The 26,216-nt window shown below is 43.4% G+C and overlaps 1 protein-coding gene across 1 annotated transcript in view; it reads left to right on the top strand.

Annotated features, from left to right (window-relative positions):
• Nucleotides 1-26,216, top strand: part of JAKMIP1 (janus kinase and microtubule interacting protein 1) — a 1,879,738-nt gene that overhangs the window by 1,440,403 nt on the left and 413,119 nt on the right. The window contains 1 exon segment of the mRNA XM_085642441.1: nucleotides 4,695-4,778. Coding sequence (XP_085498567.1) covers nucleotides 4,695-4,778 — 84 coding nt within the window.

Here is a 26,216-nt window from a genome sequence, read left to right as displayed (position 1 = left end):
ATTTAAACCTAAAGATTAGAGATAAACCGTCTGCCCTCTGGTATAGTGAGGATCTAAGAGTACTGCGTAAGGAGTGTAAACAGGCAGAGAGAAAATGGAGGAGGTTCTATGCTAAAATAGATAAAAGAACCTATAAAACTCAACTGAATATATATAAGGAAGCAATTGTTAGATCAAAGGCCGAATACTATGCAAAACCATTCTGCAAGCTCCGAATGAGTCCAGAACTATTTTTAATATAGTAAAGGACCTATCTAAACCGGCCTGTGTAAGCAACAAGATCATAGCTACGCAGAAGCTATGTGATGATCTGGCAGTTTATTTTGATGAAAAGATCAATAAAATCATTGACGGACTTAATCTAAAGAATCAGTATGGGGTCGTTGATGAAAACAATTCATCCATGAAGCTGGAGAATGAAATACTAGCATTAAATGTGGTAGAGAAACAGGACAAGAGAATAGATAGAGACCACCAGTCTATTCTGGAGTGGTTTCAAACTGCCACAGAGGAAGTGTTTACTAATATAGCTCTGACTGTATCCTCCGGGTCACCATTGGACCCCCTCCCACAGAGGATGTGGAAGGAATTTAAGCTGGAACTCTTCCCCTGGCTATGCCAAATATGCTGCCAATCATTGATTAGCAGAGAGGTCCCAGTATGCTGGAAACAGGCAATAGTGACCCTGCTACTCAAGAAACCAATACTTGATCCTCTTTGTCCGTCTAGTTATAGACCTATTTCGCTATTACCTTACCCAGTGAAAATTCTGGAGCGAGTAGTGAGTAAATCCTTGTCCCACTATTTAGAGGACAATCATCTACTGGACGAGTTGCAATTCGCATTCCGTCCTGAGCACGAAACCAAAACAGCCCTAGTGATTGTGTTTGATGATTTGAGAATGCGAGCTAAAAATAGACAATCGGTCGTATTAGTGCTGCTTGATATGTCAGCAGCATTCGATACGGTGAACCATAGCATTCTGTTAAATAGACTCAGAAACATTGGCGTTAAAGGTCAAGCATTAAAATGGTTTCAGTCCTATCTATCAGACAGAACACAGGCAGTGAGTATTCAACCCTTTACTTCTCCAAAGACTTCTGTCCATCATGGGGTTCCGCAGGGCTCAGCAATTAACCCAATTCTATTTAATATATATCTGCGTCCACTTATTCCTATCATCAAGTCCTTTGGAATAGAATTAGTCAACTATGCTGACGATACACAGCTTGTGTTTTCATTGGAAGGAGATCAAACAAGCCCTATGGACAAATTCCATAGGTGCATGGAAAGTACCACAAACTGGCTTAGAAACAACTTCCTCCAATTCAATGGAGATAAAACAGAAGTTGTTTACTGCACCACGAGTAAATTAGCTTGTCCCCTACCTGTTGACTTCCGGCTTACCCCCACAGATACTCCATTAATTCCAGCCAATACAGTACGTAATCTGGGGGTATTGATGGATAACAATCTTCAATTGGACTCACAAGTAAACAAAACAGTTGGAACCTGCTTTTCCCTGATTAGAGTTTTATGAAAAATTCTCCCACTACTGCCAGTCTCTGCCAAAATACAAGTAGTGAGGAGCGTTTTTCTGAGCAGGTTGGACTACTGTAACTCTCTGTATCTTGGTGCTCCAAATTCCCTGATACTGAAGTTGCAAAGAATACAAACTATAGCAGCAAAGCTAGCTTTAAACCGGCAGCGCAGGTCCTCTGCATCTCTGGCTCTAAGAGATCTCCATTGGTTGCCGATTAAGCAGAGGATACATTTTAAATCTCTCTGCATTGTATTTAAGGCAGTGCATGGTCTGGGTCCTTGACCACTATAGAGAAAATTCACATGGTATACCCCCCCCCCAAGAAACCTCCGTTCATCAACAGCTAATTTGGTCAGCATCACAAAGTTTAAAAGAGCTAGGACAGGAGGGAGAGCTTTTAGCTCTGTGGCTTCACGACTGTGGAATGACCTTCCAACTGACATCAGGCAAAGTGAGAACTTGGAATTCAGGAAGAAGTTGAAGACATGGCTGTTCCAGAGGGAGGAGTAATACTTAGATGTAGTGTCACCGATCCAGCTTGAGTTTTTTTTCTGGTTTTCCTCCCTTCCTTTAATCTTTTATTTCGCATGCCTCACTCTTGGGGGGGCCGATCAACTACACCACATAACAACTAGGTACTCTCCCAGCACGGGGATACCCAGTGGGTGACAGTGCGCTATATAAATATAGTTTACATTACATTACCACTGGCCTGCTCCTGGAGATTCAGCGTTCCTCACCCACCCTTTAGAGTCTGGTCGTCCATGTCTCCACATCCAGGGTCAACCATGGTGCGCCCCTAGCACACCACTGGATAGGGAACCCAAGAAGCTGGCAAGAGGATGCTCTCTTTCTCCACCCTTGCACTGCAGTCCATGAACACCATATGCCTCATGGGCCAGTATACTCATACAGTACGGGACTCGGTTGAGCAAGTGCTGTCCATGGTCTCAGAGGAGGCAGGGTTATACCCTTACATTCACAGAAATCCCATTGCCCATGTCACCATTCTCATTCCAGCTAATGTAGGACCATCTCTCCTTGCTGCCTCAGGAAGTGCAGGCTCTTTTGGCCAAAGGAGCCATAAAGATGGTACTGACATCAAACGTAAGTCGTTGTATCAAAGTACACTACTTTCTGGTCCAAAGAAGGATGAAGGCCACCACCCTATACTAGACCTGCATCCTCTCAAATGCTTCCTGAAAAAGAAGAAATTGAAAAAGCTCAGGTTGGCTCAGGACCTGTCAGCCTTGGACCCTGGAGACCTGATGGTAGTGGTGGACTTGCAGGATGCTTATTTCCATATCCCTGTCCTGCCGGCCCATAAACATTACCTGCGGTTCACGGTGCGAAACAAGCAGTTTCAGTTTGCTGTGCTTCCCTTTGGCCTTACCAGCGTCCCTTGGATGTTCATGAAAGTGATGGTGGTGGTTGCAGCCTGCCTGCAGAGGTCAGGGATGCCAGTCTTCCCCTACCTCAAAGACTGACTGTTGAAGGCGGGCTTGCCACAGGCGGTTGCCACCCATCTCCAGACTATAGTGCACCTCCTGCATTGACTGGCGAGATGGAGATCAGAAGGCTCTGGTCCCAGCTACCAATCAACCTGTTGAAGTTGAGAGTGATTCACTTGGCATAGAAAACCTCCCTTCCTTCCATCAAGAGAAGGCTGGTTCAGGTGTTTACTGACAACACCACCTCCATGTGGTACTGCAACAATTATGGCGGGGAAGGGTCTTGGACCCAGTGTCATGAGGCCCTACACCTCTGACATGTCTGAAACCTCAGGGCATTTTCCTGGTCGTGCAGCACCTGATGGGATCTCTGAGCTCCAGGATGGATGAGCGTAGCCATTGATGCTTTGGGGATCACAAATGGCATCGTCACCCTGAGGTGGTGCAAGGTCTCTTTTGCGACTGGGAAAAACGTTTGTAAGATCAATGCACCACCGCCAAGAACACACAATGTCAGCTCTTACTTACTTTTGGTAATGCCTTATCTGGTAAAGAGCCTATTTAACTGACTCTCTCAATCTCCCCATTCTCTGAACAGGTTCTTCATCCTAAGGGGTCCAATATAGGCCCTTAGTTCTATGCACTGATCAAATCAGCCTTGTGAGGTGTCTCCCTGATTCTGTCATGGAAATAGTCATTATAAGAAACTGATGTCAGCACGCTGGGGTGGCGCCAATATAGGCACCGCACACTTCACTTCAGGCCCAGTCGATGCAGATCAGTTTGTCACCACCTACAGGTGCACAGACGTACTGCTCAAGAATTTCTAGATCCAGTCTGGCACCTGGGATATTACCTACGGTTAGGAAGCTGCGGCTAGATGGAGTCTCAACAAGATATCGCTTTACCTGCTATTTCAGGATCGGGTGATATGACCAGATTTTTTAAGTATTGGATATGAGATGGGGTGCAGCATGAAACGATGCTTTGAGAGGTACAAAAGAAGGTTAGGTAGTCCGGCTAAGAAGGCAACACCACCATCAAATTGGAAATGGACAAGTAATTGGACAGTTGTCTCAAAGTCAACTGGAGGTATGGATGATTTAATGTCCCTTAAGAGATATAGCAGGTATGACCCTGATTCTATTAGCTTGTTGATGTGTTCAGTCAAGGTGAAGTTGGAGTCTATAATGAGACCAAGGGATTTGGTGAATGGTACTAAAGATTATAAAATATCTAGTGGGAAGAGTGAGGCAAAGACATTTATGAACTGGTTTGGGAGGTAGACGTTTGAAGAGAGTTATATGAACTCAGTATTGTTCAAGTTCAAATTTAGGGAGAAAGCAAACATCCATTTTTCTCGATATAACACTTGCAAAGGACTTCACACTGAGTGAAGGGCAACATGTTTTAGAGTTGGCTAGGAAATACTGATATAAGAAACAAACCGTATATATCTCCCTAACACTTAACAGGTCTGCAGTGAGGCCTTTTTGAAGCAGAGTGATATGCTGAATAAAAACCACACAGACTTAATGAATAATATGTTCTATATTCTAACAGCCACATTCTCTGCAGGTTGAAGCCTATTCACGAGGGCCAGTGTGGAAAGCTTCAATAAATTTAACGCAGATGAATGGGATAAAATCACATTTTTGTCAACAGAATGGATCATTCTATTTATTTTTATGTCCTTTCAGACTCGTGAACAACTACAAGCGGATCTCATGCGGTGTCAAGCTAAAATTGAAGATCTAGAAAACTCCCTTGTTGCCAAAGGACAGGTAATAGGCTCCAAGCCCCTCCTTAAAATGATATCACTTCTGATCTGTAGCGTGTTCATTGCCCTTCTCACATGTTGGTATTCTTGTGACTCATTTCCCTTCCATAACTATTAGGGAGTTGCTTTTTAAAGAGTCTATATAAAGTGATATGTACTAAGTTGCTATCAAAGCAATAGTTGTATAGGCCTGGATTGTGGAGATTTCTATGTTCTTTACCATAATGATGGTTCAGTCAGTGTTTTCCATATAATGAATAGGCACTGTTCAGAGCCTTTACTATATTCAGATCACCAGCAAATATTAGGTCCATCCCGGATAATTTCCCTGCTTTTATTTTTAATTTGTTACTACATAAAACTACTCTATATCAATAGTGTAATTTATGATGGCAATCTATTACTTCTATTTTGATGACTCATCTGGGTATACCAATTACTTTCAATAAGACATCTAAACAAAACTGACAAAAAACTATCAATCTACTTTCCTAGGGAAAAAAATAATGGCTCAAAAAATGAGTCTACATTTAGCTCAACACTCAATGTAAAAGGTTATGAAAACGTTTTTCTATTTTTTTTTTACAGAGTTTTATATAGCGTGAACTTCACCCGAATCGAGTATCAGAGTGCTTTACATAGCACCAGTTGCATTACATGAGGACACGTTCATTTTTGTTAGGCACAGGGAGATTAAGTGATTTGCCCAGAATCACAGGATGTTCAGCGTCAGAGCCGAGACTCGACCCCAGTTCCCCAGATTCGAGGTCGACCGCCCTAGCCGTTAGGCCAACTCCTCTTCCCTTTTTTTCACCAAAAACATGATTTTTGCCGTAGCTGAAATAATATTTATCAAAAGAGAATTGTTCAACAGCAACTCTTTCAATTCATAAGCGTTCACAGTAGTTACGCCAAGTTTAAACTTGATGTCGCATGAGCGAAAATGAATGTGGTGCTTCAGTGATAACATTAACTAAAAACTACATAAAGGTCATTATGCAAAACACAATGTAAATTACACTAACTTATTATTTTTTTAGTTCCTGATATTCCCCAGAACATTTTTTGACTCACTTCTGTGGTGGATTTTTAAAAACTCGTAACAATTTTCCTGGTCTCTCTGCAATAAGTTTCAAAGTACTTATCTAATAAGGTAGTAAACATCGAGACCACTAGTCACTAGGCTGTTTTATCCTTAGGACAACCTTTCTATTCATGCAGTCCCCTTGATGGTATTTAATCCTGATTAGTTTACTGAATAGGTTCTTTCTATTTCCCAAATGGGTCACAACTGGAATCTTGCTGTACAAAGTTGATTAAAGAATTTGCTTCTGATGCCTAGGAAGTCTTTCTTAAATTGGTCAACTGTCCCTTGTATACAAGGATTATCCCTTGTTGTATGGAAAATGCTGTTGCCAAATCAATATAGAAGTAATCACCGAACGTTGGGTACATAGATCATGTCTGCTATGTTTTTAAAATGTGTTTTTCAGCCAGAGATGGTCCAATCTTGCATGAAGTAAAACAACATTCTTGGTCCTTTTCAAGCGGGCTTCCATTGAACCCATTGTTGAATCAATACTAGATGATTTGAGGATTGAGGTGAATAGTGGTAGTGTTGGTTCCTTTGCTCAATTTGTTAGTGGCATTTGACACCAAACACCATCATCTCCTACTCAGTAGCATGTCCCAAATTTGGGTCCAGGGCTTGTCACGGCGATGGATCAAGTCATTCTTCTTAAGTTGAATAAAATTGGTGGCATAGTGAGGTTCTGGACTTTTAAGAGTCCAGAGGTGTCAGGGAAACAACACCCGAAGACCCCTGAGTTCCACCTGTCTCGGTGCACAAATAAACAGAGACACGGGCTTCTCGATGGCGGCGTCAAAGACCAAGGTTTATTTACTGCAGGGACACAGAAATCATAGGAACCACACAGAGGCAGAATCTACGAGACTGTTCAATTCGTTTCAAGTGGGTAGCGCCTTAAATACAAGAAAAATGTCTCGGGGCAACATTACACAGATATTTCAACATTACACAAATATTTCTCATGCCCAGCCCGGTATCCCAAACAGACAATAAATAAATATCAAACAATGATTAGTTGTAGGTTTTCGGTATTCGATCAGGTTCCCTCGACAGTTCTCCATTCTTCGCCCGATCCTCCCCATCATAAAAATCGTAACCTCCCCATTGTAAAAGCCCAGAAGGAAAGGAGCAGAGCCAGGTGCAAAGGATTGAAATGTAGGATAAGAGGTGTTTATGGATCATAAACGGGCAGGGCAATCGTCTTCGGCCTTTCAGTCAGGACAACGGACACAAGAACCAGTATGGCAGGACTGGCCTCAGGCAAGGGAGGCAGCTTGATTCTGCCTAGTCATGCAGCGTCAGCCTTTCTCGGGCTCGAGCTTACGTGTCCTTAACAAGGTGACTCTGCCGGGGTCATCGTCCGTTCATTGACTATGTGAGGGCAATAAACAAGATGGATGCCGTAACTAAAATGGATGCCATGGCTTTACAACAGAATGCCCTACTTCTCAGTGAATTCATGCTAGTTGCGCGGCGAAAACACTGTCATGCCTATAATGGATCATTTGCGGTTCATTGGTACCAAAATCGTGTCAGTACTACGATACCGAATTCACGGGTTCGGATCGCTACAGAACCTCAGACCGTCCTTTTGCCCTTACATAGGCAATAACTCACTCTATGTCAGAGTCCAGTTCTATGTTCATCAGGTCACTGATATGTTGTTGTAGCATTACTCTATCCCGTGGCATATCTCTGGAAACAGGTGGTTTTCTTATGCATGAGGAAACACAAACGCTACATAAGGCAGGGCCACACTGAATAATGAGACAGCATGAGAATAAAAATACCAACGCAACACCAATGACCATTAGAACCTTCCACCCCCATGCAGATAACAGATTCCAGAACCATCCCATAAGTGACCAGTCACCTTCCTCTACATGAATGGAGTCGGAGATTTTGTGTAACTTAGAGATGGCCTTGTATACTGTTGGCGCATTATCTGGGATAAAAACGCAGCAACTTGATTGGATCATTTTGCATACCCCACCTCGATCTGCAAGTAACACATCAAGAACCATACGGTTCTGTAACGTCATGAGGCGATCCGCTTGAAGCTCAGCCGTTAGGTTACTAAGGGCACCTGCAGTTTCGGTAATGGTGGATTCAACTACTCGTGTTAGTTGACGCAGGTTTCTACTGTTGACCATAGGCCCCCAGAACGGAAGGTAACCTTTGAAAAAGTCTCCTGCTTCTTGGCCAGCAGTATCTTCTTTACTGAATACACCTCTCACAACTCTTGTTTTGTGATAATCCGGTGCAGCAGTGTATGTCGGAGGTAACAGTCGAGCGATATAACATGAGCCTGAGAAGTCAGCGGGCAGCCATGTATATGCTCTGTCTTGACAAACAAAATAGGTACCCTTAGCGGCTAAGAATGCTGGGGAAGATTGTGACGGGAACACGTATGTTTCAATACAGTCACTCTTCCCAAGTCGAGCTTTCTGATTCCTCCCATTCCCTTGCAAACAGACCTGACCTTGGTGGGGTACGACCCAGATCGGAGTTGAGCTCTTCCGTTTGTTCTCGCCCAGAGTAATGCCATATTCTGTAATGTTCCACCCCATGTAAACTCGCAACTCATCCTTGGGAATGTACGGAGTATTATTGACATCTCTCACCATGTCAGTGATTCCTTTTACCAAGGCTCTATTAGCAGAGTTATACCGGGTGGAACGTGGAGGTCGTGGAGGGTAGGTCTCTAGAGCATAGGCGAACATGGTCTGAAATGCCCAGAATGATCCATTATAACTGAAAGGCAGAACCAAATAAGGGATGCCCTTGTCCATGGTATGTGGTATCAGGCCACACACCCAGCAGTTTGTTGTGTTAACCACTAGTTGATGTTGGTGCAAGAGCTGAATGAAAGTGTTGTTTATAAACTCAGAGCGTCGAGCTTGTTCGTGAGCAGGAAAAGGGTGGAAAGAATGAATAGTACCAATAGTTGGGGAAGCAGAAATATGGGGAGATACTGTAGACATAACAGGTGCAAAGATCAATTGAATACCAAAAATAATTCTGCCTACTAGAGTTGTAAAAACAATCAGAAGTGTCAGAGCACATTGCATTAGGAAACATTTGCTATGTAGTATATCATACAGTTTGGTCTTATGCACATTTATGACTTTAACCCGTCGTAATTCAGGAAGCTCCATCTTCTATAACCGTTCGCAACGGATGGTTTGTACCTGTTAAAAACTTACCTCTATCTATCCTGGGAGTTCCCAAGATAAACAGAAGAAACCGACCTAATGTCTGATTCCCTGTAAATTAAAACAAGGCACACGTTACGACCCTACGGTAACCCAGACGGCAAGGTAAAAGGATAGCAAAAAAATTTAAAAAGCGCAAACTTCCTGACAGTACGGGATGTAATGCAATCAAAACAGTTTTACAGTTTTTCAAACAAAAATGTAGTAATGCAATGTCATCAGTTCATCACATGAGAACGAAGATTGTATCTGTACTTTCCAGGTCTGGTTTGGTCTGGAAATAGCTGGTCCACAGGTGCAGAAATGTTCGACTCCACAGATGACAAATGTTCACTTTGTGCAATACTTGGTTCAGGGTTCAACGGAACGTTTCTGCTGAAGTGTCAAAGTTCTGTGTTTCAGTTTGTGGACGGTCCGTTAGATACTCTGCATCACTGAATGGGATGTGTCTAGGAACAGGTTCTGTCTCGGATACACCAATTCCTCGTCTAACCCAGTTGTCATAGGGAAGTGGAAGAGGGACACGCTTTGTATGGCTGGCGTGCACCCAATTCTTCCTGCCGGCCAGGCGTACTGCAGTTCTGGTTACAATGAGGACCTGGAATGGGCCTACGAATCTCGGCTGAAGGTTTCGGGTGCGTTCGAAGTTTCGCACCACGACCTGGTCCCCAGGTTTCAACGTGTGGCCTGGACTCTCCGGCAGTTTAGGCAAGGATTCGAATACCTGTTGATGAATAAGACTCAGCTTAGTAGTCAGATCATAAAGGTAATCAATCAACATTGGGTATTCAATTTGCCTAAATTCCTTTGGCCTAGGGACTCCCCAAACATTAGCAGGGCGGCCGAACACAATCTCATATGGGCTAAGCCCTACTCGAGAGTGTACCGTCGCGCTGGTGGACAGTAAAGCTAAAGGCAGGGCATCTTGCCAAGAGAGACCAGTGGAAGCTTGAATTTTCGCAAGCTTCAGCTTCAGGGTGCCATTGTACCCTTCCACCAAACCTGCTGACTGTGGATGATTCGCACTGTGGAATTTCTGTACAATTCCTAGACCTGCACACACACTCTTCATAACTTTCCCTACAAACTCACTTCCGTTGTCTGACCAAACAATCCGTGGCATACCATACCTAGGGAAATATTCTTTGAGGAGGATTTTGGCAGTGGACATGGCAGTGTTATCCTTTAATGGGTATGCCTCAATCCACCTTGAAAAGGCACATACTACCACTAGGACATACTTAAGATTGTTACACCTGTCCATGTGGATATAATCCAACTGAATCACTTCAAAGGGACAGGAAGGGGGAGCAAAATGACCAGTTGGGGTTGGGGTTCCCTTGCCAGGATTATGCATCAGGCACACCATGCAGTTTTTCACCACTCTTTCCGCACACTTCGTAATTCCATCATTCTTCCATACTGGAGCTAACATTTTACAGATCCCTTTCGAACTAATGTGCGCCGCTCCATGCGCCATCGTGACTACTGCAAGTACATACGCATTGGGTAACATCCAACGTTGCTGCTCAGACAGATCAACCCAACATCCACTCGAATCTATTTTACCCGTTTTCTCCTTCCATTCATTCTTCTCATCTTCAGTTGCCTCATTTTGGATTGCTTTCACACTGTCAATCGTATTCTCACACATTCCTGATTCAGCAATCCATCTTGCAGACGTTGCAACGTACATTCTGCTCATCATGTTCTTGGCCGTTTCTTTAGCAACCTCATCAGCAAACGCATTCCCTCGGCCAACATCATCCGTGATCTTTCGATGTGCACTGCACTTCACAATCGCAACTTCATTCGGTAGGGTCAGGGATTCTAATAGATCGCTGACTAACTGTCCATGTTGGATCTTAGCTCCATGGGACGTGAGAAAACCTCTTTCTTTCCACAGACGTCCAAAACTATGTGCAACGCCGAAGGCGTACTGGCTGTCAGTAAACACATTCACTCTCTTTCCCTCAGCTAAAACACACGCTCTTGTCAATGCAATTAATTCTGCTGCTTGGGCAGAATTCTGATTCACTCTTGCAGTCTCAACAATCGTACTCAAAGTCGTAACTGCATACGCGGCCGTTACATCACCATTCTGGAGTTTGAAACAGGACCCATCGACATATAACGTGCCGTCTGGGTCTGATAACGGAGTATCTTTTAAATCGATTCTACCTTTTGTCTCTTCCTCAGTTCTGAAACAACAATCATGGGGTTCTGAATCACTCGACTCCTGGGCAATCGGCAACAGCGTTGCTGGATTCAATATGTTGCATCGCTTGATCTGAATGTGACTTGCCAAAAGTGTCAACTCGTAGCCTGATAATCTAGCACTGGTGTGGTGCTGAGTTTTCGTTCTATTCATGAGTGTATCCACAGCATGTGGAACCATGACTACTAACATGTTGTTCATGACTAATCCGGCAGACTGTCGAATAGACACTGCGGCTGCTGCTGTGGCTCTCAAACAACTTGGCAATGCTCTGGCTACCGGATCTAATGTGGATGAAAAATATGCACAAGGCCGCTGTTTGTCGCCAAATTGTTGCGTTAAAACACTCAATGCACAACCTTCTCTTTCATGGACATATAGAGTAAATGGCTTACTGTAGTCAGGAGTACCCAACACAGGAGCTGAACACAGCGCATCACGTAAGTCAGAGAAACTCTGTTGACATTCATCAGACCATGGCAAAGGGCTTGGAACACCTTTTCCAGTCAGGGCTACCAAAGGTTTCGCCATGAGAGAAAAATTTGGGATCCATTGCCTACAGTATGACGTAATACCCAAAAATGCACGCATTTCTCTCTGTGTGGTTGGCACAGTCATCTGCGAAATTGCTTTGATTCTCTCTGGGGTCAACCTTCTTCCCTCCTTTGACAAAAGATGACCTAAGTAGGTCACTTCTTGGCAACAATATTGCAGTTTAGAAGGTGACACCTTGTGATGTAAGTCTGACAAATGACGCAATAAAGAAATTGTAGCTGCTTTGCAAGTTTCCTTGTCATCAGCGGCTAGTAGAAGCTCGTCTACATATTGGATCAGAGCGACACCATGAGGAAGTACAAGAGTATCTAGTTGACTTTTTAGTGCTTGGCTGTAAATTGAAGGGCTTTCACAATAACCTTGTGGAGCGCGTTTGAATCTGAAACTGCGTCCTCCTAGGGAGAAACCAAAAATGTCTCTACTTTCTTCGGCTATCGGGATGCTGAAAAATGCATTTTTCAAGTCAATTACCGTGAACCATGATGCCGATGCAGGAATCAACGTTAATAATGCAGTGATATCTGGTACCACTGGAAACTGTGGAATCACAATTTTGTTAACCTCTCTGAGGTCGATCACAAATCTATAGATTGGAGGTTTGGAAGGATCAGTGCGTTTCAAAATCGGCAGAACAGGACTATTACAAACGTTTCCTCTAGTTTCCTCAATCACATCTTTCTGTATCAAGTCCTTTACAATCAGTAAAAGTGCTTGTTCACCTTCATTTGAAATCCGATACTGTGGGATCCGTGGAAATTTAACATTCGCTTTTAGACTTACCACGTAAGGCGGAATTTCCAATAGACCTACATCGTTAGGGCCAGTTGCCCAAAGAGTATCAGGGAGTGAACGCAGCTCCGGTGGGAGCTTGTCCATCGACATGTACATCGGAGAGATGACTCTTTTGCCTAATGTGAGCTGCACTCCCGAAGGAGAACAGTACAGTGTCGCATGCAGGCGTTTCAACAGGTCTAAACCAAGCAGATTCTCATTACAACCAGTAGTTAGGATAAGGGGTGCTTCTAGCTTGCATGGCCCAACAGAGATAGATAAAGGACTAGACACAGGATTGTGAACAGGGGCGCCTGAGAAACCTACTGAAATGTTCGTTAAGCCGGACAAAGGTGCGCCAGGGAGTTTTGCACGCATGATTGAACTTTTTGCCGCACCAGTATCCAACAGAAACGGTTCGACCACGCCTGAGGTAGCTACTGCGACATAAGGTCCACTCTGATCAACTGGAACTGATACTACTCCCTCTCTCTGTCTTCGGCTGTCCTATTGCTCGCTTCTATGGATCTCTTCATTATGATCGTAATAATCTTCAACATGGTACTGTGGAGATCTACCTAGTTGCGTAGGTTGTATATTTCGCTGGTCGAAATAATTCGATTGGCGATCAGTCTGTGGTGTCGTCGTACCACGCCCTCTACCTCTAGGGGCTTGCGTAAATCCAACATTTCCTCTCTGAGCTGAGATACCACTAGTTTGAGGGTGTAGTACTGGACACTCGTTCTTATAATGACCCTCCTTTTTACAATAGGCACACTGATTCCATGCTAATTGTTGTCGGGGAAAGTTATAATTAAATCTTTGGGCCATCCCTTGCTGAAATTGTGGCTGCGGTTGAAACTGAGGTCGCTGCTGTGAATCTGACTGATTCGAACGAGGCGGATATGCTTGTTGCAACAGAAGTTTGGTTTTTAAATCTTTCGTTTTCTTTTCTGATTTTTCCTTCTCTTCTTTCTCTCTATTCTCGTAATACTGAGCAGTTGCTAGTATCTGTGCTGTCGTCGACACTGCCCATGCACTTTCTGAATCTTTTAACTTATTACTAAGCTCAGGTAATAAATTAAACACAAACTTATCAACAAACAACCTCTGACCTCCCTCGGTACTCATATCTTGCCCACTGTGATCTACGAAAGTCTCTTCAAATCTAGTGAAGAAGTCAGAGACGCTTTCGTCCTTCTTTTGCTTACATGCTGATAGTTTATCCCAATTTACTCGCAACGCTGGCATCAGCGTTTTCATCAGATTAATTATTCTGCCAGGTAAGTCAGCAATCAGGGGTTCAGGTTTAGCTCCGCCAACCTGTTGTGCATCTGCCGCTACGATAGCTGGCCAATCACCTCCTAAGGCGACTGGGTGGTTCTCTTGCCGAATCTTGGCCCATATAGGCTGTGGCACTACATTACCAAATAGCATTTCAATGTCTGCCAAATTCATGATACACGCTTGGACTGTTTGCGTTAACTCTTTATAATAACCAGCAGGATTTTTACGAGGATCTGGCAATGCTTGCTTCACTGCTAATACTTCAGCTCGCTTCCAAGGGATATGTATCCATACACTTTGGAATTGCGCTGGGGCAGCTGCAATACCAAGGGCCGCATCAGCTTGAACTGCATCACGCCATATGGGCGGAAATTCCCTCATCGGATACTGACCTCGTCTTTTTCTTGTTATCGGTGTACCATCAGGGTCTCTTGTCGCCCTTAAAGGGGACTCGTCCCTATAAGCTAAAATCAATTCTATCGCTCTTCCTACTTCTGAACCTATCACCATTCCTGCGGCGAATTTCTGCTGAATATTTATTAAATCAGAGGGAACTGTATCTAAGTCATCATCTTCCCATTCTTCACGCACGAGAGAACACATCACGTCAAAAACATAACGTTGAGTCGGTTCATTCCATTGCATAAATGTGTCTAACACTCTTCGTGCATCATACTTCGCAGCTTTCGACATCCATCTAAGAGCTGTCGAATCTAACGTGTCTCGTTCCTCGGGACCAGGAAACTGGCTACGTCTCTGTATAGAGTCAGAAACGGGGGTCCCAATTAAAGACCTGTAGAGAGGAGTTAGGATATTAGTCACAGAGTCGGTTATCTTCCGACGAACAGAAAGCGGAGTTAAAATGTTAGGGCTCGGGGACAGGGCAGTTGAAGCAGGTGAAATAGTAAGGGTGGGAGTAGTAGGTAAAGCAGTTTGTGAAACGATAGGCGGAACAGGCAACCCAGGGAGAGGGGGTGCCGTAGGATCATTGATCACGGGAAAGACAGGAGCTGGATTCAAAGGAAGTGGAGCACCTATTCCATGCTGACCAGCAGCTGGCTGTACAACAGGTAGTAACTGTGGTGCTGTAATACCCTGTGCATACGGTGGAGGTGAACTCAACAGATAAGACAACAGGGGATCCTTTTCGGGGTCCTCTATCGGCTTAGCAGGACAAGATGGCAAGACAGGGTAGCATTTATCGATCGCCAGATTATGTCTTCTGTTCGCTATTTCTATTGCTTTTTCGGTCTCGTTGACATGCAGCTGCCTAGCAGACTCCATTAAGGTCAACCCTTTCTCTTTCTGCTCTTTCTTTGTTTTCCTAATTTCTCTCTGTTTGGCTTCTTTGCGCCATACGCGAAAAGAATCAAACATTGCCGGCCGGGCTTTTTTCTTGAACAATTTCATTTCTAAATTATCTAGAATTTCACTTTCAAAACTACCATGCGGTGGCCAACTAAGGACACCATCTTTCTTAGTATAACGGACCCATACTTCATTGTACGTAATAGGACCCACACCATGTTTACAATAGAGCTCATATGTAGGAGTTCCAATCGGAGGAACCGAACACGAATCCTCCAACCGGGAATCCCCGTTGCAACGTAATAAGGACAAGAAACAATTTTTACTCTTAATCATGATTATAAAGACAAATTCCAACCAAAATGCGCAGAGAACTTAGGCCTACCAAAAACGAACCAATACCAGATACAAAGATTATCCTAACGAGCAACCAATGATAATCTACAAATCCATAAACAAACGTATCCAAATGACCAGACTGAGCACTACCCAATTAATACTTAACTGAAATGTGGAAGACGTCACCAAGGAGAACCCGTCTACGTCTCGCCGTACTAAGGTCTGCACCTCGGGTCCAAGACAGGGCGACAGTCAAGGCAGCGGTCCTCTGTAGCCGTCTGGAAACGGGAACCCTCGTGGAAGAGATCGTCGGGCCACTTTTACGACATGCAGGGATCGATGAAGCGGGGTACCTCCCTCCGGAATCTTCACACGAAACTTCTCGAATTCTTCAGGCTTTGGACCGGTACCGGATGACGTCGCCCTACGTTGGGCGCCAATTTGAGGTTCTGGACTTTTAAGAGTCCAGAGGTGTCAGGGAAACAACACCCGAAGACCCCTGAGTTCCACCTGTCTCGGTGCACAAATAAACAGAGACACGGGCTTCTCGATGGCGGCGTCAAAGACCAAGGTTTATTTACTGCAGGGACACAGAAATCATAGGAACCACACAGAGGCAGAATCTACGAGACTGTTCAATTCGTATCAAGTGGGTAGCGCCTTAAATACAAGAAAAATGTCTCGGGGCAACATTACACAGATATTTCAACATTACACAAATATTTCTCATGCCCAGCCCGGTATCCCAAACAGACAATAAATAAATATCAAACAATGATTAGTTGTAGGTTTTCGGTATTCGATCAGGTTCCCTCGACAGTTCTCCATTCTTCGCCCGATCCTCCCCATCATAAAAATCGTAACCTCCCCATTGTAAAAGCCCAGAAGGAAAGGAGCAGAGCCAGGTGCAAAGGATTGAAATGTAGGATAAGAGGTGTTTATGGATCATAAACGGGCAGGGCAATCGTCTTCGGCCTTTCAGTCAGGACAACGGACACAACACCAGTATGGCAGGACTGGCCTCAGGCAAGGGAGGCAGCTTGATTCTGCCTAGTCATGCAGCGTCAGCCTTTCTCGGGCTCGAGCTTACGTGTCCTTAACAAGGTGACTCTGCCGGGGTCATCGTCCGTTCATTGACTATGTGAGGGCAAGAAACAAGATGGATGCCGTAACTAAAATGGATGCCATGGCTTTACAACAGAATGCCCTACTTCTCAGTGAATTCATGCTAGTTGCGCGGCGAAAACACTGTCATGCCTATAATGGATCATTTGCGGTTCATTGGTACCAAAATCGTGTCAGTACTACGATACCGAATTCACGGGTTCGGATCGCTACAGAACCTCAATAGTCACCTTATGGATCTGCTTTTAGAGCTGCAAATAAATGATCAATAATCAGTCAATTTACCCTTATTGTTAAATTACAATATGTACCCCATAGTGTTGACCTCTATATCACATGCATAAGCTTTTGTTAATCAGCTATTTAAATCTGAGATGAAGGAACATTGAGGTATTGACAACAAATACCACTTCCGCATTATGAATTACCTTTTTCTGGTCACAATCTATGGATGCTTGTTCCCAACCTGTTTGGGTGGCAGTCAACCATGGCAGATATGACTGATTCTGTACTTTCACTACTGTTCCATATTGGAGCAGGCTCCTTTAGATGACTTTATGTTTTATGACTGTTAAAGGTCATTCCATCTTTTGCCTTTTTAGGTAATTTTGACTAAAGTCTTCATTCAACAGATGCTAGACTATTGCAACACTATGCGATTCATCTCTTCTGTGAAGGCCATTACTAGTTTTAATCTGATCGAATGTGACTGAGTGACTACACAAGAGCTTACGTAAAAAAAGTTGCATTATTCAAGCTTTTGAGTTTTTGTACTGGATGCACATAAACAAATTAGTTCCATTCAAATACTTGTGCTTGTCACACATAATGCATCATTCTACCTAGCTCTTGGCTAAGAATTGTGTGTGATATTTAGATATTCCTGATCCTAAACTAAAAGTAATGGCTTGGAACTCTGTATGCCAAACTCCATTTGGGTTACTATAGAAGGAATATGTTTTTGAGAGCAAGGTGCTAAGCAATGGAAGTAAAAGTAAACCTAAACTTAGGAACACTTTGAAAACTTGATGTCATATTCAATAGCTAGGTTTTTATCCCCAGCATTCCTTCTTGATCACGTTACTTTTACTCAGGGTCATGAAAAATCAGTGTTCATGTGTTTTAAAAATTTAAATTAAAACGAGGATTTCACACCTTTTCAGTAATAAGAGCTACTTATGTTGAATAAAATTCACGCGGAGCTACCAATATTGTTAGTGTTGCACAGACAACATTACGTTAGTGGCCCCCCCATGCAAAACTGCCAGTGATGATTACCTTAGTGCATCGGGCAGGGTTTGCAGAAGTAATGCAAGAAAGGTTAATCAACTAGAAATGTAGATGTATTTTGGAATTTCAATAATTTTTCTCCAAACATCATCTTATGAACTCTGAAAATACGTACATTTTCATCTTGAATACACACTTCTCAATTTTGGTATACATATGTTAATTCATCCAAGCAATAGCATCAAATTTAGTAGGATGAGCTGCACGCAGGAGAGCTACTTATAGGTAGCTGGAGCTCATTAGCTACTCGTTGGAAATGCCGGAATTAAAATAACCTAACTCTGGGAACTTTACCTTCTCCTAGGTAGTGTGAATGGGCAGTCCATTTTACAAAATGACATTTTAACAGTAGAATCAATCAGTATCTGGCCAGGATGCAATTAGACCTCTGAGTTGTTTGACTGGTTAGCATAGATGTTTCCAAGATCTTCTTAGAGCATAACATTTGAGTCAAAATATATATTTCATTTTGTTCTCATATGTGATGTTGCATTTTAATTAAATAGAGAATCACAGTGAAAGTATGGCAATGACACAATTCTTATTTGAATTGACATTAAAACCTTCCAGGAACATCAGTTCATACAATGGAGGAAGAAAAAGCACAAGCTACCCATTTAATAATACTTGCATTTACATTAACAACATTGATCTTAATTAACTTAATTAACCCTAAAGGAACTACAATGATGCATGGCTATGCTTTAGCTGACATAAAATAATAAATGTGTGCTGGGATTAAAGACTCACAATACTGGTTTATTAAAATCTCTGGATGCAAAATTTAACAATTCTGTTCTGTAAACAATTAGCAAAAGTAGACTTTATTGGTAGTTTTCAACCTCATCAATTCAAGGAGTAGAAATTGCCACTTCGCAACTATAACTATTCTTGAAAGTCTGGAATCTAAATTCAGGCTCATATGATGTTTACCAAAGAGCAGTAATGTACATTTTGTATTTTGAGTTTTGTTGAACCAAAATGAAATATTTTTGTACATGTACAACCTTTATGAAAAATATTTTTGATATGTTGTGTATTGGAAATGATTTGGAAATGTACCTGTAACTAAATTTTACATTATGAATAATGAGAATGCCATCATGAACTTGCATCAATGTGTTGTGTATAGTTGTATACAGTACATATGTGAAAGCACATTATATGTCTGAACTTTACCCCACGCTATGTAAGGGTTTTGGCGGTGCTAAAATGTAATCTTACTTGAATGGCATAAAAGTAGTTATATTCAGATAGTTTCATTGTTCAATTAATTTTGGTGTCCTGATACCTGTTGCTTTCCTAATGTTTTTGTTCTCTTGAAACTGGATAGGTAGGATTCCCATGAAAACAGGAAAGGACTTAATTGTTCACTGTTGGCTTGAGTTGTGAAGCAGGTTTATAAGTCCATCTAGATTTGTCTGGTCAGTCCCTTGTTAAATAAATACCAAGTCGTTGTTTGTGAATGGTTTGACGTTCACAATGCTCAACATGCATAAATGTAAACCTAAACATACAGCCGATTACAATTGTGTCCTGAATTTGAACTTCAGCCATGTACCCAAAAGAGATAGCTTTATTATGTTTGAGAAATGTATAACTTCAAATTTACAAAATAAGTACTATGAACTAATATAAAATCATAATATACACCTCTTGTTAACATTGGCCAAATGTATTATTTGATGAGCAGCCCTATTTAAAATTATGCCTACTTTAGTACTCCGGTGGTCAATCACCTCACCACCATACATTGCTGGCTGAACTATTCCTTGTATGTTTCTCTGTACTCATTCACTAAAGTTTTGTTCGAATCAGCTTCTGTCTGTTGCAGTTTAAAATATGTTACGTCTCTTGTATCACAGAAAGAGGCAAATATCTGCAAAAAGCAAGAGCTGGATATCTAGCAGGGTTACATGAACACCGTTTTTACCACACACTCTTTTTCCCTGTATAGAGCAAATAAATCAGCCTCGCTAAAGAAAAGCATATGCTGTTCCATTGTAGAAGTAGGCTCACAGCTTTCAGCAGAAGTATTTTGCTAAAGGACACTTTTATGACTTCATCTGCATTCTTAGACAATGATGAAAAACTTTTGTCAATGCAGGTATCGTCAGAGTTGTTGACTGGTATCACCAGAAAGTCCTGTGCAATCAGTTAATTGGATCCTATGACCTGGCATGTGTTTTGACCACACCATAATTTTTTTCGTCACTTTGGTTAACTAGTTGTGAATCTGCTATGCAACATTCATGCATAGCACAAAATAGTTAATCTCTAATCATTAATCATGGCCTTTTTGAAGTATCAAAGTAATCATTAATGCCAACACCGATTTCCCTTCATAGTTTTTACACCTAATACTTGCTCACTTCCTGTGGCTAGAATTTTTACATATGTGCATGTGAGGTTTTTTTTATACTGGAGCAGTATAAGTGCACATCAGTGTTTATGTATTGACTTTGTGCTTTAAAGAATACAATCACAAGTGATATGGATGTAAAGTACTCAAACAAACCTGAATTAGACTAAACATGTTGCTCTCAAAACAAATGTCTTTGAGTTATGCATCCATATACCTTATTAGCTTCATTAATTTTCAGTAAACATGTTGTTAACAAATGTTTAATGAAAAGGATCTTTACTGTGGATTATGTAGCCAGATGCAGCCCTGCATATGAAAAACATACCTAAATTTGTCCACAAAGTAATGTTATGTTAACACAGACACAAGCTAAAGACCTGTTCTATGCAAATAAATAGATTTTTGCCTACACATATTATGTACTCTGTTTATGGTTCCTTCGAATTGTGGTTATGCCATCATCTGAACTCTCCACATACATAGATAATCTTTAAGAGGTGTTAGTCGTGCAAAAGCTGCAGATTTGAAAATTATAGATGAGTGTCAAGGCAGTTATGTGTTTAAGACCTTCCATTCATTTATTTTTATATTTACACATTTTACCAGTGATGTATGGATAACTAACAACTTTGTAACATGGAGTTACTGCACTTCTGCATTTTCCTATCAAGAGACCAATTGAATTTTCAGAGATGCTCATCGATTTGTCAATATTGTGACTCGAAAAAAATGTATTCTGGTTTAATGGGGAGTGGCACAAGCCACTATGTGGTACAGGTATAGGCTTCAGATTTGCACCATCCTTTGCAAACCTTTTTATGGATTTGTTTGAGGAGGTGCACATCTCGGACCCAAATGGTGTAAAATGGAACAGTAACATTTATTATTGGGGGCGGTACATCGATGATTGCCTGATGATCTGGACAGAAGATAAGGTGGAATTGAAACAGTTCTTTAAGTTCTTAAACTCAAATATGTATAATATGACGTTTACTTTTGCGTCTAATATAGACAGGATTGTTTTTCTAGATGTGGAGCTATATATAAGTGGTGACAGAAAACATAGTAGAACGTTCAGCTAAAAGACATCTCCTTACTTCATGCATCTAGTGCTCACCCAAAGTGTCAGATTAAATCTGTTCCATTTAGTGAAATGCTGAGGGCAAGATGGAACTGTAGTGAGGATATAGGATATAGGCGGAACCTCTGTGACATGGAGGGGAGATTTTTGATACGAGGGTATGATAAATGGGTAATCTCTGGAGCAAGTGCAAGGTGACGCAGACTAAATTGTATTAACAAACTCCTAGATCCCAGGCATGGCACCAGAAAACAGAAATATGTGATATTATTCACCAACTCCCACCTTCTTTTAATAAAGTGTAAAGTATTTTATGTACATTTTGGCATCTGCTAAACTTAGATATGACCTTACAGCCTTGCATTGTGGAACGCCCTAGCATTACTTATCATAAGTTTAGATCATTGCGGCATATTATTAGCCCTAGCTTTCCGATACAATGTGTGCAGAGTACATGGTTATCCAGGCTGACTGAGGAATCCTACAAGTGTGGATACTGTAATATGTGCATATTGTCAGTGGATGAGATTACTTAATTTAACTTTTGTAACTCATGAGATATTGTTATTTGAATGCATATTGACTGTAGTACTCGTAGCGTGGTTGACATAATTATATGCAGATGTTAAAAAATATACATAGGGAGTACGATCAGACCTTTATGGGACAGGATAACTGAACATTATGGAGATCTCAAACAACAAGATGCAAGGTACTCTATAGCATTGCATACCAAAGATAGTAAGGCTTGGAATCAGCTGCGGCTGCTGCAGGTAAGAGATGTGGGGCCGCAGTGGGGCCAGCTGGAGAGATTTGGAGAGACGACCACGAGTGAAAATAATTATTTATTTAATTTTCCCTTGGGGTCGTCTTTCGAAATCCCCCCCAGCCGGTCCCACTTCTCTCACCTGCAGTGGCCGTGACTGCTCAGAATACGCATCTTGAGTTTTAGGTTTCATGGTATTGATGTTGTACAGAATGATGCTAGGCTGGTACCCCCTGGGACTCGAATGCCCAGTTGTTAACCACCAGCAATTGAGTCACCCAATAGTACAGTTTTATGTCTGGGAGGGCGATTTCCCACTCGTAAGGACCCCTGGTCAGCGTCAACAGGGTCCTCCCCATCCTAGAGGACTATTCTAGTTGTAGAATCCACTTCTCAGAAGAAAGTATTGGACACCTCATGTAGTGTATTCTGGAGCATATATAGGAGTTTGGGTAGGGTGATCATTTTGTGGAAGGGAGCTCTGCCCATCATAGAAAGTGGAAGTTTCTGCCAGTGTCCCACGTCTGCCCTATAGTCCCGAAGAATTCTCCCTAAGTTTTGTTGGAAAAAGCCTCCCTGGTCCGGCGTAACACAAATGCCCAAATATCTGAACTCCTCTGGTGACCAGCACAGCTGGCACCCCAGCCCAGTGGGGCCTGCCAAGGAGCCAGCAGGAACGCCACTGACATGGTCCAATTTATGCCCACCCCTGAGTACTTTCCAAGTATATCCATGATATCTAATATATGTGGTATAGAGTAAACCGGATCTGCCAAGTAGAGCATAATATCATCCATGTAGAAGGAGATCACACCTTACCAATCCGGGGTCCACCTAAGACCTCTAATTTGGGTGACCAATCTCACCCAACTGGCCAGGGGCTCCGCCTACAATGCACACAAACAGTGGCAAGGGGAGGCACCCCTTCCTAGTCCCTCTGCTAATAGCAACCTCATGGTACAGCGTCCCATTGGTCAGAACTCTTGGCCATGATTTGTTGTACTGGAGCTGAACCCAGGCCAGGAATTCTGTCCCAAACTCCATCCTCCTCAACATTAGTAGCAGGTTCCCTGATTCTATCGCCATCCGGAGCCAGCAAGACTGCCAGCTCCCCTGGACCCCTCTCTTCACCAGACACCCAAACAACCGTCAGAGGTTATGTCTTGTGGATCTGCTGGGCATAAAGCCAGACTAGGACAGATGTATTAATTTATGTAGATCCTGAGCAACTGGTTTACCAACACCTTGGCCCAAATTTTAACTTCCAAGTTCAGCAGAGGCCTATAAGATGCATACTGGTCCACCGGTTTTCCCTCCTTGTGGTACAGCACTATTGTAGCATGACTGTCGTGCAGTCCCCTGGGAGGGATTCCCCCTTCCTTGCTTCATAGAACATTTCCCTCAGGGAGAAGGCCAACCTACTCCCCAGGCGAAAATAGAACTATAAGGAAAACCCATTTAGGGAAGAGTCTTCCCCCTCTTGAGCAGACCTATCGCCTCCCTTATCTCCCTGTACTATATTTTACTGATCACCATCTCTCGATCATCGGCCTGCATCTCTTTTTAAACGGCCTTGATGGCAGGGGTCGGGATGTCGTCTACAAATTCTTGACATTGGGCCCACTCTGTTCCGGCCCTGGACTCATACAAACTCTTGAAGTGTGTCGTAAAGGCCCCTGCTATATCTTCTGCTGTGCACACCTTTTTTCCCACCTCTTTCTCCGCTTGAGGTATCCATCGTCTGCCCTCCTCCTTGCATACCAGCCAGGCTAGCAGCTTGCCCGCCTTGTTTCCTACTTCATAGAGCCTGTGTTGCTTAGCTCAAAATTATGCCCCTACCTCTTGTTGTTCTACCAACCCTCTATATTCTTTCCTAGTGAGAGCAATTCTGTGTGTGAGCTTCATGTCAGAGTTGGTCATGTTATCTGCCACCTATTGACACAGGTTTTCCTTTAGTGTTGCGACTTCCCTTTCCCGTTCCTTCTTTTTCCCCGCGATGTGGGCGATAAGGTGCCCCCTAATTACAGTCTTATAGGCTCCATACACAGTGATGGCGGATTGCACCGAGTGGGCCTTCTCCAAGAAATAGTGGTTTGCTGCTGTCTGCTGAAACTCCCTGGTGTGCCAATCTGTGAGATCCCAGGAATTAAGTCGCCAGCCCCACGAGGTTCATCAGCTCAGGACCACCAGCTGCGTGAGCATGTGGGAGTGATCGGAGATGCCTCACGCCAGGTAGCGCGTGGCCCCAAACCACACTGTTTGTAGTCCCATTGTGAATAAGTAATCTATATGGGACACAGCCATGTCGAGCCAGCTGTATACGAGTATTGTCTATTCATGGGATTTTTCTCCTGTCACACATCCACTCATCCAAGCTCCTCTAACCAAGTGTGCAATCGGACCCCCCTCTGGTGCCCTTCTGCCCCGGATGATCTTGTCAGAGTTGCGCTGCATTGTAAAATTAAAATCAGTAATGTAGAGACCAGGAGTAAATGGACCATCCAGTCTCCCATCTGGGCCAGTATCTTGGGCTACAGCCCGGCGGAAGATACCCGGACGCCATAGCTAGGATGTCTCCATTGAACACATCACTAATTGCTGCAAAACAGCCCCCTGGGTCAGTCCAAGTTTGTTTGACCTATATTGGTAGTGCCTTGAGTGCTAAGATGACAATCCCTAGTGATCCCGTAGTAAAACCCAACTGTGCTGGCAGTGTATATCGATGTTTCCCTAAAAGACCACAGCAGTTCCCCACAAGGCGTGGTTCCTGTAGCATGACTATGTTGGGGTTATTCCGGTAGAGGTAGCCAAAGACCACCCCCCTCTTCAACTTGTTCCCCAATTCATTGACATTCCAAAAGAGTATGGCGAGTCCAGCCCTGGTCTGTGTGTACGTGTGTCTCCCTAACATGACTGTGTCCCCGTATCCCAATACAACCCCCCTCCCTTCATCCTCAAACTGCGGGTTTGAAACTACCCACTTCCCCAATGCTCGAGGTGTCTGTCACCCCCCCATTCACCTTACCAAACCTACACTTGATCTTCTAAGTTCCAGGTCTCCTCCCTTCGCCTGCTGGAGAGAGTTTCTGTGGGATGGCAGGTGTAGTATGCCTCCGTGTTGCCCGTGCCTCCTTTGGTACCACCAGTGTCTTTCCACTATTTCTTCCTGAACAACATATCCAACATCCCAATAAGGAGGATGTTGATAAGATCCCCCCTGTTCTGGTGTCCCTGGCCTCGACGTGCCCTCCTCCTCCACTCATTGCCTCTTGATGTCCAGCTGCTCTGCCCCGGTCTTGACATCTCCTCCTCCTCTGCTCATCCCTCCTCAATGTTCTGCTGCTTTGGAGAAGTGTGTCTCCTCCCTCGCTATCCATTCCCCACCGAGCGACAGCCTTTCTTTTCACTCCCAAGCCTCTTCTGGGGTACCAAAGATGCAGGAGTGCCCCTCTGCCCTGACCTTCAGACGTGTTGGGAAGATTGTAATGTACTACAGGCTCCTGCTTCAGAGCTCTCCGCTCACCTTATCCATGCCTTGATTGTACTTCTTGAATGTTGTCTAGAATGGTCCGGATTTAGTAATTTTGAATGTGTAGGGGGCGTTGTTTGCTAGCCACCCTGAGGATCGTGTACCCGTCTCTGAAGTTCAGGATGCGGTCCCAGAGAGGTCTCGGTTTGGCACCCGATTTTGACACAAATTAGGCAGATATGTCCTCTGGTTTCAACCAACGACGCATATGGTCTTCTACAAAGTGTGCTCAACCTCCATGCCCTCTGCTGTTCAGGCACTCCTATATATATTATTGCACCTGTAGCGGCCTTCAGTGTCCTCCGTCAGTGTGTGGATTCAGGCGCTTTTTTTCCTTTAGTTGGTTCACCTCGGTTTGTAGGGTATGGATGGCATCCGTGTGGTTCGTGAGAGTAACCTCAGCCTTGTATCTTCAAAGGCCAGCAGCAGTTCCCCAGGGAGGGATCTCGCTCTTCCCCCACTTGTGCTGTGAATCTTTCTGCATACCCCCTGACTCTGCTGTA

This window comes from Triturus cristatus, chromosome 2_2 (assembly GCF_964204655.1).
Source record: "Triturus cristatus chromosome 2_2, aTriCri1.1, whole genome shotgun sequence".
Taxonomy (NCBI): domain Eukaryota; kingdom Metazoa; phylum Chordata; class Amphibia; order Caudata; family Salamandridae; genus Triturus; species Triturus cristatus.
Note: the sequence above shows the minus strand (reverse complement) of the source record. Positions and strands in the feature narration are given on the sequence as shown.